Raw genomic sequence first — 15,953 nt, forward strand, 5'->3', positions numbered from 1 at the left:
GTTTGTGGGCGGGGCTGGCTGCTGTCATCGTGTCCTCGTTAGCCCCTGTGTAGGGATCGCTGTCCGTGCAGTAAGTGATCGGATCCCGGCACTGTCATGTCTGCTTTGGCTCGGTTCCCCGCTGTGCGTGCTGAGCGGAGGGAGGCTCCTATTCACAGCCCGGGCAGAGTGGCAGTAGCCGGGGGGCCCCCCGGGGTCCGGCGGAGGGTTCGGGCTCACCGGCCGCCCCCAGATGTCCGCTACATCTTCCAGCCACTGAAGCCCGGAGGCGGACACAAGTTTGATACCGAGGCCGCTCTGACCGCCTGGTGTGACCTGTGCTGTGGATTCATCTTCTCCGGAGCCAGGCGATGTGCAGGTAGGAGATCCAGACCCCCCCCCCCCTCCAGGCATCAGAGACACCCCCCCCTCCAGGGATCAGAAACCCCCCCTCCAGGCATCAGAGACACCCCCCCCCTCCAGGGATCAGAAACCCCCCCTCCAGGCATCAGAGACACCCCCCCCCTCCAGGGATCAGAAACCCCCCCTCCAGGCATCAGAGACACCCCCCCCCTCCAGGCATCAGAGACCCCCCCCCCCTCCAGGCATCAGAGACCCCCCCCCTCCAGGCATCAGAGACACCCCCGACCCCCCCCCTCCAGGCATCAGAGACCCCCCCTCCAGGCATCAGAGACACCCCCCCCTCCAGGGATAAGAGACCCCCCCTCCAGGCATCAGAGACACCCCCCCCCTCCAGGGATCAGAGACCCCCCCTCCAGGGATCAGAGACACCCCCCCTCCAGGGATCAGAGACACCCCCCCCTCCAGGCATCAGAGACCCCCCCCCCTCCAGGCATCAGAGACCCCCCCCCCTCCAGGCATCAGAGACCCCCCCCCCTCCAGGCATCAGAGACCCCCCCCCCCTCCAGGCATCAGAGACCCCCCCCCCTCCAGGCATCAGAGACCCCCCCCCCTCCAGGCATCAGAGACCCCCCCCCCTCCAGGCATCAGAGACCCCCCCCCCTCCAGGCATCAGAGACCCCCCCCCCCTCCAGGCATCAGAGACCCCCCCCCTCCAGGCATCAGAGACACCCCCGACCCCCCCCTCCAGGCATCAGAGACCCCCCTCCTCCAGGGATCAGAGACCCCCCCCCCTCCTCCAGGGATCAGAGACCCCCCCCTCCTCCAGGGATCAGAGACCCCCCCCTCCTCCAGGGATCAGAGACCCCCCCCTCCTCCAGGGATCAGAGACCCCCCCCTCCTCCAGGGATCAGAGACCCCCCCCTCCTCCAGGGATCAGAGACCCCCCCCCTCCAGGGATCAGACCCCCGTCCAGGCATCAGAGACTCCACCCCCCCCCCCCCCCAGGGATTGGATACCCTCCCCTCCAGGGATCAGACCCCCACCCTCCAGGGATCAGAGACACCCCCCCCCCCCATACCTGATGTCCAGCAATGTTATCCCCCCCCATATGATACACTAGATCCACACCTACATGGCTTTATCTGCCAACATTAAGCGCTTTCTAACAGGTGTCATCCAGTTACAGTGTGGTGTATACAAAGCTTTTAGTTTTTTATTTTAGTTTTGCATAAAGTAGTGAAGGTAGTGAACCCCACCAGGAAAGTAGTGAACCCCACCAGTTTCATTTTTGCTGTCTGTGTCTCGCTGGGGAGATTCCCCTTTACTTCCTGTCCCAGAGACAACAGGAAAGTCCCAAAGTGATCATAATGCCCCTTCTAGGGCTCATTCCGAAGGCCGAACAACGTAAAAAAAAAGGAGCGTATTCTCTGCGTCTGGACGCGACTGGTGGTATACAGCCACCTGTACAAACTTGCGCTCTGGAAGATTTACCCCCTTAATGACCAGGTCATTTTTTGCGATACGGCACTGTGTTACTTTACCTGACAATTGCGTGGTCTGCTATAAAATATACCCGATAAAAAAATAGGAAAATAATCAAATAAATTTAGGTCAATATGTATTCCACTACGTATTTTTGGTAAAATTCTAATATGTGTATATTGATTGGTTTGCGCAAAAGGTATAGTGTCTACAATCTATGAGATATTTATTTTATCTCTTTTTTTACTAGTAATGGTGGCGATCACCGACTAAGTCCGCGTTCACATTGGGCCCGATTTGGCATGCAATTTGACATGTCAAATTGTATGCCTAATCGGCGGCTGCTTCCGGGAATGGCACCATCCGAACCGGTGCCATCCCAAAAGTAGTTCCTGTACTACTTTTGGCGACTTTGGGGGCGACTTGAATAGTCATCTGTGCATGAACCCGCACTTATAGCGGGACTATGATATTGTGGCGAATAGTCAGACACCTAACTGACACTTTTGGGGACCAGTGGCACAAATACAGTGATCAGTACTAAAAATATGCACTGTCACTGTACTAATGGCACTGGCTGGGGCGATCAAAGGGTTAACTGTGTTCCTAGCCAGTGTTTTAGTGTACTGTGGGAGGTGCTTTTACTAGGGGAAGAGATGGAGCCTAGTCCCTGCTTTGCAGAGACAAAGGATCCATGCTTTCTCTCCCGTCAGAACGGCGATCTGCTTTGTTTACATAGGCAGACCGCTGTTCTGTCTCTGTGCTGGATGATTGGTGGGTGCCAGCGGACATAGAGTCTGCAGTACCCGCAGATCAGCTCCCACTCTGTATAATGGGAGCGGGCTGCTGGTGGCACGCATGCTCGCCCTCTACCTGGAAGTGTCTGATCATGACCTAGGTATGTGATCCGGCGCAACAGCACTGCCACCTTGCCATCCTATAGGTAAGTTATATAGTCGGTGAGTAGTTAAAGCTGATCTTCAGACACAAAAAACATTAATTCACATGTATTCCTTATCTTCAAAGCATATAAATCCACTCTGTGCATTAATGGTTGTTCCAAAACCAGTTATTACCTTGTAAAAAGTAGCAGTGACATCATCACTGTGCTGTACATAGCCTGTGCAGAGAGCAGAACTGTGGGAGGGGTTCTTAAAGTGGTTGTAAACCCGTTACAACCACTTACCTACAGGCAAGCCTAGATTAAGGCTTACCTGTAGGTGCTCGAAATATCTCCCAAACCTCCACGGTTTAGAAGATATTTACAAAAAAAGGCGATCGCCGATGTCTACAGCGCAGGCGCACTTTAGACTCCTTTAGAAACAGTGAACGTGCCATTTCTAAAGGGGATCGTCCCATGACTGGCGGCTCCTGCGCGCATGCGTGGGAGTGACGTCATCGCGCTCCGGCCAATCACAGCGCCGGAGCCGCGATACCCAGGAGGAGGATGGATGCTTGGTGGACAGCGGTGACATCGCGGGCTTCGGTTTCAGGTAAGTGACACATAATGGGCTACTATGCGATGCATAGTAGCCCATTATGCTTTATCTTTGCAGGGAGACAAAGAGGAAGTAAAACCCACCAGGGTTTACTTCCTCTTTAAGGCTGCCTGTGGAAAACGATGGGAGGGGGCGGAGACAGGACCTGTCACCCTGTACAAGGAGAGTGAGCAGTAGTGAGCAGTCTTTATTAGGGGAAGCTCCTGCATAGAGGTAAAGTCTCACACTAGATTACTGCACAGATCTGGAAGAAATGTACACAAAGTACACCAAGATTCCAGTAAGAATACACATGACTCTTGTATTTAGACAATATTTTCTTATTTCTGGACTGCAGCTTTAAAGACAGGCTGTACTCTGATATCTACATGTTGGAGATATTACATGTGTACAGGGATGGATGTGCACCCAAGGATGCAGATAGTTTGTGTCCTGTGTGCATTGACATGCCTGTCATTGATTTGGAGAGGAGGCTGTAGGCAACACCTGGGACCTCTGGGCACAGAAATCTATCTTTTTTTATGGTGTACGGCCCTCTGTACTCATGTGAATGAGACCTAAGACAGTTGTCACTAGGTCACGTGTCCCCATTGGAAGATTTCCTCTTGCATCTTCCCCAACTCTATTTAAAGTGATTGTAAAGATTCTTTTTTTTTTTTTTTTTTTTTTTAACTAAACATGCTATACTTACCTCCTCTGTGCAAACGTTTCCTGCACTGCATGGGAGCCATCTATCCTTGTTAGACGGGCGAGGGTGCCATTCATTATTAATGGTACCCCAACCGCATCTAACAAACGCAGTGTGTTTGCAGCCACACAGACGCACGGTACCATGTGGTTTGATGCAGCGCAATTTTTTAAAATTTGTGCCTTTTGTACTTTTTGTGTGTTCCATGCATTTGGCAGCCTATTAAATTGAATGGGCTGTCAAAAACATCACGTGCAAAAAACTTATTCCAGTGTGAACTTTGCTTTACTCTCGATACTCCCACCCCTATTCCTAACAGGTATTTAACCCTTGCAGTGCAGGTGGGTGGCGTTTGCAATAGAAGGGTGAAGTAGAGTTCAGTTTTGAAAACCGTGCTATTTTCATGATTTTATTTTGGGAAAACCCAAAGGGTTGTTCAGATGTACGGTAGCCTGCAGCAAGCAGGAATGCCCTTTGACTAAACTGGAACAGTCAGGTCTCATTCACCCAACATGAAGAACTGGCTGCATTATTGAAGTGTTCTGAGTGCTTAGCAAAGCCAGTACCTGTTCTGGAACATGAAAGTGAAAGGTCCAGTACACTCATAAACTTTGTGTTTACTTCACTTTGTGTTTTTTGCCAAATGCCTCAATTCAAGTCCATGACTGTTACCCTGGGTTCACACTAGTGAGATGCGGGAAGCAGCGAGATTCCAGTGCTGGTTCCCGCATCGCTACTCTCCCACAGGCAGTTCATACTTCCTTGTGCGAACCGCTGCGGGTGTCATTAACAGAGTTAATGACACCCCCAGTGTATTTCACAGTGCGAACTGTGAACTCGCACAGGAATCGGATCGCATAGGTGAGAACACTCATGCGATCCGATTCTAGTGCATGGAAAAACAAGTCCCTGCAGTATTTTCTATGCGGATTCAATGCGAGTTCAGCCATACAACTGTATGATTGAATTCACATTGCTCAGAGATCGCATGTGATCGCTACCTGCGATTTTAAGACGAGCAAGTTTTTGGAGGCATTACTGGATCAGAATTTTTTCTCCTACTTTGATACATTATGACATCAATTTCTGTACCTTAGATCCAGCCCTCTGTAACTGCATCATTGTGTAACTGGTAACTGTGTCCATACAGGGTCTTGTTTGTATGTTGGTTGTATGTTTTTTGTCATTTTAATGATGCTGTAATAAAATGTATACTTTTTTACTGATTTTTTTCCTCTCATTGTGTGCCCACAAAGTCCGCCAATTTTTTGACTTGGTCAATCCTTATTTTGGATGTTGGCATGGTGAGGGTCCTCCCTACCTATGCGATCTCTGAGATCGCACTAGTGTGAACCCAGGCTCAAAGTAGAATTGAACTGTAAAACAAAAAAAAATTGTGAACGGGCTCTGTATTGCTTTATGGTAAGGCCTCATTCATGCTATGTGCAGAGACCTGTGTTTTTCCGCACTGGATAAATGTAGATCACCACCAGGACACATAGAAAACAATTGTTAACATGACAATGCTGGTGTGATATATGGTGCTGTGTAGTACAGAAAAATGTAGCATGTCTGCATTTTTCTGCACTGCTATGCAGTGAGGTGAATGATGTGTCACTGTGTAGCACTTTAAAGTGGAGTTCCACTCAAAAGTGGAACTTCCGCTTTAAGCACTCCTCGTTTGACAGGTACCCTGCTTCCACCTCCTCTCCCCCTCCCTCTCTGCAATCTTCTGGGGCACGTCACAGGTCCCAGAAGATTGCCTGGTCACTAATTGAGCGCAGCGCAACTCGCGCATGCGCAGTGCGCTCCTAGCTGTGAAGCCACAAGCTGTCACAGCCGGGTGCCCACACTTCCAATGATGGCGCCGCGGAGAGGAGCTTGGGTTCAGGTGGCTGCATCGCTGGACTGTGGTGGACAGGTGAGTGTCTGTTTATTAAAAGTCAGCAGTTACACTTTTTGTAGGTGCTGACTTTTAATAAAATTACAAACGACTGGAACTCTGCTTTAAATTTGAAAAAAAGAAATAAATAACAAGCAGCGTAATGCACTGGAATCAGGGCCGGTGCAAGGATTTTTGTCTACACGGTCGAAGGTGCATTTTACCTCCCCCTCTTTTTACATGACTTTATTGCAGTCACCTAGGTAGGGGACTGCTAGCCCCTTATGTGATAGCACATAGGTGACAGGTCCTCTTTATGAAAGATCTGGGGTATTATTAGACCCTGGATGTCTCCTGTACTCCATTGCAATTGATGGAACACACAATGTGTTCCATCAGCGGCTTCCCTGGGCACTGATCCCAGTGAATGACAGCGCCGGTGCAGGAAGTGATGTCATAAACATCACTTACTGGTGTGTGTGCACATAATGGAGGCTCAGCAGACAGATGTCCGTTGAGCTTCTGCTGCCCTTCCCAGCAACCCCCGCTGTGACTGCACTGGGCCCGCAGGTGGGACATCAGAGCCTGGTAAACATGACGGACAGGGGTCGTGGAAGTGATTGGCACCTTCACAGTCGCTTCTATCCCTTCCACATTGAAAGGCGGACGGTTGGCCTTAAGTACACCCTCTGCATGTGCAGCTCAACATGCACATTGCCTGTAGCTAGCTTTTCATTGGTCAAAAATAAGAAAATGCTCAAGCCTGTACAAATGGAAAAAAAAAATAATCTAGAAAAATGACCAAAGACAGCTCAAGTGTGAGGGCAGGTTTACACAAGATGCAGGCCAGTGTGTTTTTATTCTGCATCAGAAATGCATGGACGGAGTTTAACATGGATTCCAATGGCCCTAGTTCACGGCAGTGCAGTGTGTTACAGTGCAGTCAACTAAAGTAGAACATGTGCATTTTTTCTGTATGGAATGTATCTGGAACGCAACAAATGCATCAAAGATGCACCAAAACGCACAACTCAACTGAGATGCACTGGAACGGCTAAAAAATGCACATGTAGAAACTCATCCAGAACGTGGTATGAACCGGACCTAAATGAGACCTATAGAGAGACTGGTTAAAGTATAACTAAAAGCAAAACCTTTTTATATTTTTCTTTTAGTTTTGGATAGAGTGGAGAGGAATTAGAATCCCTGTCAGTTTTTATTGCTGTCTGTGCCCCCGTTAGGGAGATTTACCCTCTCTATTTGTCCTATTTACCAATAACATTGAAAGTAAAAGTAAAAAGAAAACCCCAAATTTTAGGTTGTCCCTAAAAAAAGTAAAAGTAATCTGATGACCTGTGTGTCCCCAAGGAATTTCCTTTAATTTGCAGAGATTTCCTCTCACTTCCTGTTTGGCTATGGGACAGGAAGTGAAGGGAAATCTCTACAATGGGACACAGATGGCGAAAAAAATCTGACCGGAGTTCTAACCCTCCCTTACTGTATCCAAAATGATTTTTGACTATAGTTCTGCTTTAAAGTGTTTGTAAAGTTTAAATAATAAATTACTGCCAGACCCTCTATTAGAGCCTGGCATACCACACTATGAAAGTAATTTCTAAAAACGAGTGTTGTAAATACCTGTTTTGAGCCATCTTCAGGCCGGTCACGTGTCCGCTTTACAGCTCCGAAACATGGCTTCTGCAGGAGGGGCCGAGATCTCACTCTGGCGTCAGCCGGGGAGATCACATGGCCTCCTGCAGAAGCCCTGTCTCGGCACTCTAAAGTGGCCACGAATCTCGTGACCAGCCTGAAAATGGCTCTAAAGAGGTATTTACAACGTTCGTTTTGAGAAATTACTTTCATAGTGTGGCATGCCAGGCTCTAATAGAGGGGCTGGCCGTGACCATTGTAGGGTTTTAATTCTTAATAATAGCGGTGGGGGGCGGGGCAGAGACAGACACAGAGAAGGAGCTGACAGGCAGGGAGGAGGGGGTGAGGGGGAGAGAGGAGAGCAGAGAGAACGGCTGCATATGATGAAGGGACGCACTCTGACCACGGTGGTCAGGGTTTAGTAGCCCTGATTTTCGTGGTCAGTACAGAGAGGGGGATACAGGAAGTGGCGGGTTCAGGGAGTTTTTTTTTGACAGTTTAGAGAGGGGCAGATTACACGGCACAAGCACTGTGCTGTTTAATCTGTTTTAAGGGACCAGGATCTGAATTTTTTAACCCCCCCAAAAAAAAAAAACTTTAAGTATTTAGTGTTTGAAAGAGGGGTGGTTAGTTTTAACAGATAGGTTACATGTTCGGGTAGGGGGTGATTCAGCATAGGAGATACTCAGTTGCCTGGGATTACACTGGGCAGCTACACTGTGCATAGTAGATCTTTTGGTGCCCAGAGTTGTGTAAAAAGCTTGGAGCACTAAAAACACATCTGTAGATGGCCCCTTACCCCATCCTACCATCTAATGCCTGGACAACGTATCAGAAGTCCTACTCTTATGCAAATAGCACATCTGAGAAAGCTGCTACATTTGGAAGGTTTCAGGTGTCATTAATGTGAGGGTTTCCACAACCATAGATACAGTATGTGCTTATGGTATTGGCTACATTTTGCTACTGTTAGCTGTGTAACTTTTGTAACCACAGGCTTACTTTCTGGCAGATCAAGTGCTTTGTGGCTTTAGAGTCAAGCGCTGTTTGCCACGGTTATAAGTATACAGTGGGGTTGATTTACTAAAACTGGAGAGTGCGAGATCTGGTGTCGCTGTACATGGAAACCAATCAGCTTCCAGTTTTGTTTTTTTGTCAAAGCTTAATTGAACAAGCTGAAGTTGGAAGCTGATTGGCTACCATGCACCAGATTTTGCACTCGCCAGTTTTAGTAAATCGACCCCATAGTCTGTCTTGCAGCGAGAACATTTTCTTAGATGGTAAAGCTAAGGTTCTAGAGACATAAATAACCTTCAAATAATGCTAAGAACCACCCAGAAACAGGTAATCCTTTTTGGACTACGCTTTATTCTAGGATTACCGTCAATTACAATGAATATACAGCATCTAAGTATCGGTAATACTGATTGATGTAGAAAGTATAGGTGCACAGCAGTGTCTTTGATGCTGACATCACTACATCTGGCTTTGCCATTTTTCAGAATCTTGATCGCTTGTAAGCATGTCAGCATATTTCTCAAAGCTTCTGCTTCGTGTCATGTTAGGACTTGTTAAAATGCATGCAGTCTGTAGCATTTGGCTTTACGTGAGGTTTTCAGTCTGGTTTATTGGAGAGAAAGCTTTAAAGCTGAACTCCAGGGATGATCTGTATTGCGTAGTAACATTGGTTCAGCTTGGCACAATGTAAGTATGTATATCTCATACCTGATGGGCTGCTGGGCAAGCTGCAAATCACTGTTGTAGTCGGCACTGCTCCATTGATAACCATGGTGTTCTGGATCCTGTTGGCATTCAGTGCAAACAGCTTCCCCTCTGCATCACCACCAACAAAATAAATAAAAAAACCTTGTAGACATACAAAACCAGCACACCAGGTATATAGTCTTGCCTCCACGTGGAAGGAAGGCTGCAAGCTTACTGGACCCCTGAAATGATACCAGCCTGTATGCCCTTTAACATCACGCAGGTTATTTTGGATTATTCTCCAAGAAAGGGACAACTCTCAAAAGCATAGTGTCCCAGGCTTTGTGGCACCCTGGTGACCAGAATGGGCCTCTAGCGTGGAGTGGCTTTTAAGTGCTATTTACCTACCTGATGATGGGGGACATAGGTTGCTATCCCTGCCCTGTGACCACCCCACATTAATCTACCGTGACAGGCCAGCCGCTGGAGGCTGGATCGCATATCTGGTACGCGATCAGTGCTTACGGGTGCGGCACGTGCCCGTCACCCCGGCTGTGTTGTGATTTGTTACAGCACAAACCGATCAGCGGGTCCCCGCCAACGATCGATCGACAGGACCTGCTGATCAGCTCCATCATTCACAGACAAGAGCTCTGTTTGTAAACAACACAGAGCTCTGTACACTGACAGGCAATCTGTTTTTTTTTTTCCCTGCAAAGCAGGGAAAAAACAAGATTGCTTAGTAAAAGCAGCACATATTAGACACATTGCACACATCACACACATTACACATCATTAGGCACACAGTTAAAGTGTTTGTAAAGTCTCGGTTTAAAAAAACAAAACTAACATGTTCTACCTGCTGGATTTGCACAGGGCAGCCTGGATCCTCCTCTGCTCAGGTCCCTTGTCTGTGCTCCTGGCCCCTCCCTCCTGTTGAGTGCCCCCACAGGAAGCAGCTTGCTATGGGGGCACCCGAGCCAAGCTACAACTCTGTGTGTCCATTCAGTGGTTTGGCCCTACCACCTCCCTCTCCCGATTGGCTAACTGACTGTGACAGCAGCTGAAGCCAATGGTGCCGCTGCTGTATCTCAGCCAATCAGGAGGGAAAGTCCCAGATGGCCGAGGGACTCGTGGACATCGCTGGACAGAGCTGGGGCTTGAGTAAGTATTAGGGGGCTGGAAGGGGGGGGGGGCTGCTGCACACAGAAGGCTTTTTTATCCTAATGCATCAAATGCATTAAGATATAAAAAAACCTTCAGCCTTTACAACCCCTTTAACCCCTTAATCACCCCTAGATGTTAACCTGTTCCCAGCCTGTGTCATTAGTACAGTGATAGTGTATAGTATTAGCACTGATCACTGTATGCGTGTCACTGTTGATGCCAGTGTCAGTTAGTGTACCCCTGACCAGTGTTAGATTGCTCGATACACTATCACAGTCCCACTATAAGTCACTGATCACCGCCATTGCTAGCATTAAAAAAAAAAAAATTCAAGTATATATACCAAAATTTGTAGACGCCATATGACTTTGACACAAACCAAATATTATACACTTATTGGGATTTTATTTTACCAAAGACATGTAGCAAAATACATTTTGCCCTAAATTCATGAAGAAGTATTATTTTTTTTATTTTATTGCATATGGTTTATAGCAGAAAGTTAAAAATATTATTTGTTGGTTTTTCAATATTTTTGGTCTTTTTTTTGTTTATATAATAAAAAAAAAAAAAAAATCCCACTGGTGATCAAATACCACCAAAAGAAAGTTCTATTCATGTGAAAAAAAATGATATAAATGTTATTTTTGTACAGTGTTGCATGATCGCGCAATTGTCAGTTAAATTAGCGCAGTGCTGAATAGCAAAAAATGTCCTGGTCATAAAGGGGGTAAAACCTTCCGGAGGGCAAGTGGTTAATAAGACAGAACTCCTTTCTGCACTTTAGAAATGTAATCCAAGGGTCAGACTTGTACCTTTTTCTATCCCATCCTAGATCTCCTCTTTCTGTATAGTCCCATCTGCATTGAGCTTTGCTAGAGAAGTCTAAATATTTCTGGGTTTAAAGTATATCATTCATTTCTGAATCGTTTCTTTACAAGACAAATTCATTCTATTTTACTAGTATTTTCAGGTGTTAAATAGAATGCTACATAGAATTTGCATGTCCTCCCTGTGCCTGAGTTTGTTTTTTTACTTCTGGGTTTTCCGGCTTCTTCCCATATGCCAAAGACATGCTGGTAGGTTAATTGGCTTCTGTCTAAATTGGCCCTAGTATGTGTATACAAATTGGCTATGCACACCTGTATCACATTCTGCATGCCAGAAGTGCAAGCTGAGTAATTGGCAAGGGTTTAGGAAAGACCATAGAATGTCATGAAATTCGATGGAAAAGGCTTTCAAATGTATTAGACATGGTGGCCAGAGTGCTGGCCCATAGAATAGCAGAGAGTCGGATACAATTGAATGGATATATTCATCTACTTGTATTAGTGGATGCATCTGGCCACAACAATTATTGTGCATTAGGGTAAAAAACCTTCCATTGTGTGTTCCCCTCTCTCTAACACTTACCTGATCCTTGTATTGATCCAGTTCTGTGCCCAGCTGCAGGTCTTCTTTCCCTCTCCTCCTGGTCTCATGGGCTTTACTGAGAACAGCGGAAGCTATTGGCTCTTGCTGCTGTCAGTCAAATTCAGTGATGAGGGGGTGTCTATGGACACACACATCCCTGCTTGGGAGTGAGCTCGAACATCTGCCCCAAGTGGCTTGCTATGGAGGCAGACGCTGAAGTGGCAAAGTCAAGATTGGCGGCTAGGGACCCCAGAAGAATAGACTTTACAATCACTATAGATATTTCCTTTAAAGGAAATCCAGATTCAGCAGGTTCCGTTGCAGGTAACTTCAAATTAGGGTGGCGTAGGCCATCAGTTTTCCTCTGTAGCTGTTTATAGGCCATTGCTGTAATGCAGCTGAGATGGCTTTTTCTGTGACATACTGGAAGCTAGAAAAACTAATACAAATGGACTTAAAGTGGTATTAAAGGAGAAGTATGGCCAACGTTTTTTTTGGCCACACTTCTCCTGTTTGTCACAGAAGTGGACATAGTTCTGTACTCCTGTGAATCAGATTCAGCCGACAGCAGAACAAGGCCTTTTGCCGGCTGACATCACAGAGCCAATTCAGGCTCTGTAGGGATCCTGAAAATAATGTTGGAATTCATCCAGATGCCTGATCGGAAGCTGGCTCAGCCTCTTGGCACACTGCTAAAAGCCTGAGCCAGCCGCTCCTGCCTCCTCCACAGTCCGGCACTCCAGTGAGCACTGGAGGGGCAGAGCAGAGAGTCGGTGACTGACAGTCAGTGCTCAGAGCAGAGGCGGCGGGGAATGGATAAAGCAGTGAGTATGATTGTTTGTTTATTTTTTTTCGAATCCCACACTTTTCTTTTTAAAGTATTTTTTTCCAATTCAGATAATAAACTGCACATTAGTTATATTATTATTATTAATTTTTTATATGTTCTCCTCCTGAATTTCAATGTTTAATTGTCCCTTGACCTCGCCACTATATACCCTTCTTTATGCTACTGGGGCCTATGGAATCCTCTGTGATTCTTCACAAACTACTCTGTGTACAACTCTTAAAGAGTAACTCCACTTTTGTTGAGAAATTAAACATTCCCCTCTGGATGTTCAATGTACACAGCAACGATTTTAACAATATGATTTGTTGCAATTGTATAATTTTTAAAATTTTTCTCCCTTCGCCTTTCAGGACAGCACCTTGGAGAGAGCGTAGCTCCACCTCTTAGACAGGAAACACTGCGTGACAACGCCCCTTTAAAAAGCAGCTGCTTCCACCATGCCATCAGTTTTAGTGTTTCCTCCGCCATGGTGGAAGCACTGCTTGGGGAACCAGAGGGGCTGCGCTCTCTCCAAGGAGAGGGTTTTGGCAGGACCTCCACGTTTGGGTACTCAGACCAACCCAGCTCCTTCCCTTACGTGAGGAAGGTGCTCCGGTGTCCCTTCCTTCTCCGGCTCACAGGAGTAATGGTCTGCCGGAAGTTTTCCACCCGGGGTGTTCGGGGGGCCGTGGTTGTGCTCAGTAAGAGCGTCCATGCCAGGCCTCTGCATGGCGGCGCCGAATCCCGGACAGCAGGTGATGTCAGTTCCGGTGGGCGGATACTTCCGGCGGGGCGTAGCAGCGATTGGTTCCTGCTGCTGGAACGCAGGAGGAAGGGGCGGGTCCTCTGGCCGGGACTTCCTTTTGTTTGGCACATGGAGCCTAGTACACAGTGCAGCAGCTGCGGATTGCACTATGGAGACAGCGGAATCGTCAGCAGCAATGGCGGATGCAGGCGCCCAGGTTCCCGGCCAGGCCCAGGTAGGAGAGGTGCGGTGGCACCTCTTTCCTTTTATATCACTGGGTGTTTTATCTTTGATGTGGTTATTCAAAACCTGCTGCTGTCTGCTATGGGGTAACAGTTTCCATTAGCAGTTCAGCAAAGGAGTGAGACTCTGGGCACTTAGGGTGTTGGCTGGAGGTACTACTTTTCTCTGAAGCCTTAGTTCTAAAGGACCTGGGTTTTTTCTTGTTTCTCTGTTTCAGAAAGCTACTGCCAAATCAGAGAGAACAGGGAGAAAGTGCCCCTCATGCAAAAATCCTTTAAGGGACTCTTGGCCCAAACCACTGTGCAAATCCTGCATTGTGGATTTAGTAAAAGAAGAATCCTCACAAGAGTGCAAAGAGCTCTTATCTTCTGTGAGGAAGGAGTTAGCAGAGGCCCTAGGGACAGTGCGTTCCCTTGTAAAGCACGGCCAGAGTTCCAGCCAAGAGCAGAGTTCTCACTCCAGTTTCCCTCAGTCCACTTCCAGACAGGTGGAAAGTGAGTCGGAGGAGGAAAGGGAAAGCATTCCACCCTCAACCATTGATTCTGAGGAGGAGGAGGTGGAAGAAGAGTCAAGATCATCTAGATATAAGCTGTCACTTGAGGAGGTGGATGAATTACTCAAGGCAATTTATACTACCCTGGAGATCCAGGAAGAAAAGGCTCAGCTGTCTGTGCATGATAAGATGTACCTGGGGCTGGAGGAAATTAAACACAGGGTGTTCCCTGTGCATAAAGTGTTAACAGACACTATTAAAAAGGAATGGAAGAACCCAGAGAGAGGACAGTTTTTTTCTAAAACCCTCAAAAGGAGGTTTCCTTTTGAGGAGAATGAGGAACTATTGTGGAATAAAAAACCAAAAATAGACGCTGCCTTTTCTCAAGTATCTAGGAAGACTGATTTAGCTTTTGAGGACATGGGTATTCTCAAAGATGCTATGGATAAGAGGGCAGATGGGCTACTGAAGAAAGCCTGGGACTCATCTCTAGCTAATCTTAAGCCAGCAATGGCGGCTACGGTTGTGGCTAGGAATCTGGAGTGCTGGTTAGAGCAACTTAAAAATCATGTTGTGGCAGGTACCTCCAGAAAGGACTTATTGGAGTCCTTCCCTACCCTGCTTAAGGCAGTAAAATATATGGCAGATGCCTCTGCAGAATCTATCAGGATGTCAGCCAGGTCCTCTGCGCTTGTTAACTCAGCAAGAAGAGCACTCTGGCTAAAGACCTGGTCAGGGGATTCAGCTTCTAAAGTAAAACTGTGCGGAATTCCCTTTTCAGGAGACCTGATGTTTGGGCCAGAACTAGAGACTGTCCTTGACAGGACAGCAGACAAGAAGAAAGCTTTCCCACAGAAGAAGAAAACGGTACAGCAGAGGAAAAATTTTCGTCCTTTTCGACAAACCGATAAGGAAAGGGACCACACACAGAAGAGACCCTGGTCTTCTCAGAGAGGAAGAGGTAGAGGTGGGGTACTCTTTAGAACCCCAGAACAAACCCCTAAAAAACAATGACCATCTAGTAGGGGGGAGACTACAGGACTTCTTACCAATCTGGGAAAAAACAACAAAGAGTCCTTTTGTTCTGGGGTTAATCAAAAAGGGTTATCAATTGGAATTCTCACAAAGCCCCCCAAGTCGGTTTTACATCACAAACCTGCCAAAGGATCGGGAAAAGGCTCTGGCCATGAAGTCTCTGTTACAGGAACTGATGCAACAGAAGGTCATTTCCCAGGTTCCGAAAGATCAAGAGGGGAAGGGGTTTTACTCCCACATTTTTATGGTCAAAAAGCCATCAGGAAAGTTCCGCCTGATTCTCAATTTAAAGGTTCTAAATCGATCCATAAAATACAAAAAATTCAGGATGGATACGATTTTCTCAGTAAGGAATTTGCTAACCCCCAAATGTCATATGGCTTCCATCGATTTGAGAGATGCCTATCTCCATATACCAATAGCGCCCCCATCACAAAGGTTCCTGCGTCTTGCAGTCAATCTGGGGGGAGGGGAGATTTGGCACCTGCAGTTTCGGGCTCTGCCTTTCGGTCTTTCCTCTTCTCCCAGGGTATTCACAAAAGTGATGGCGGAATCTTTGGAGCCCCTGAGACTGAAGGGGATTTCAATAGTACCCTATTTGGACGATCTGCTACTGTTTGCAGACTCAAGGGGTCAAGTAGAGGTCAACCTACAGACAGTTCAAACACATTTAAGAGGTTTGGGATGGCTTCTCAATCTTCAGAAGTCAAACTTAATTCCATCTCAAAGGGTAAGGTTTCTGGGGTACGAAATAGACTCGATAGAACAGAAAATTTTTCTA

At 47.0% G+C, this 15,953-nt stretch overlaps 1 protein-coding gene across 1 annotated transcript in view; it reads left to right on the plus strand.

Moving 5' to 3' along the window:
- The window catches only part of RASSF3 (Ras association domain family member 3), a 242,160-nt gene continuing 226,207 nt past the window's right edge, over positions 1-15,953 (plus strand). The window contains exon 1 of the mRNA XM_073620115.1: positions 1-358. Within this exon, the coding sequence (XP_073476216.1) occupies positions 97-358 (262 nt within the window). The 5' untranslated portion in view covers positions 1-96. The remainder of the gene's footprint in view (positions 359-15,953) is intronic.

This window comes from Aquarana catesbeiana, linkage group LG03, assembly GCF_042186555.1.
Source record: "Aquarana catesbeiana isolate 2022-GZ linkage group LG03, ASM4218655v1, whole genome shotgun sequence".
NCBI lineage: Eukaryota > Metazoa > Chordata > Amphibia > Anura > Ranidae > Aquarana > Aquarana catesbeiana.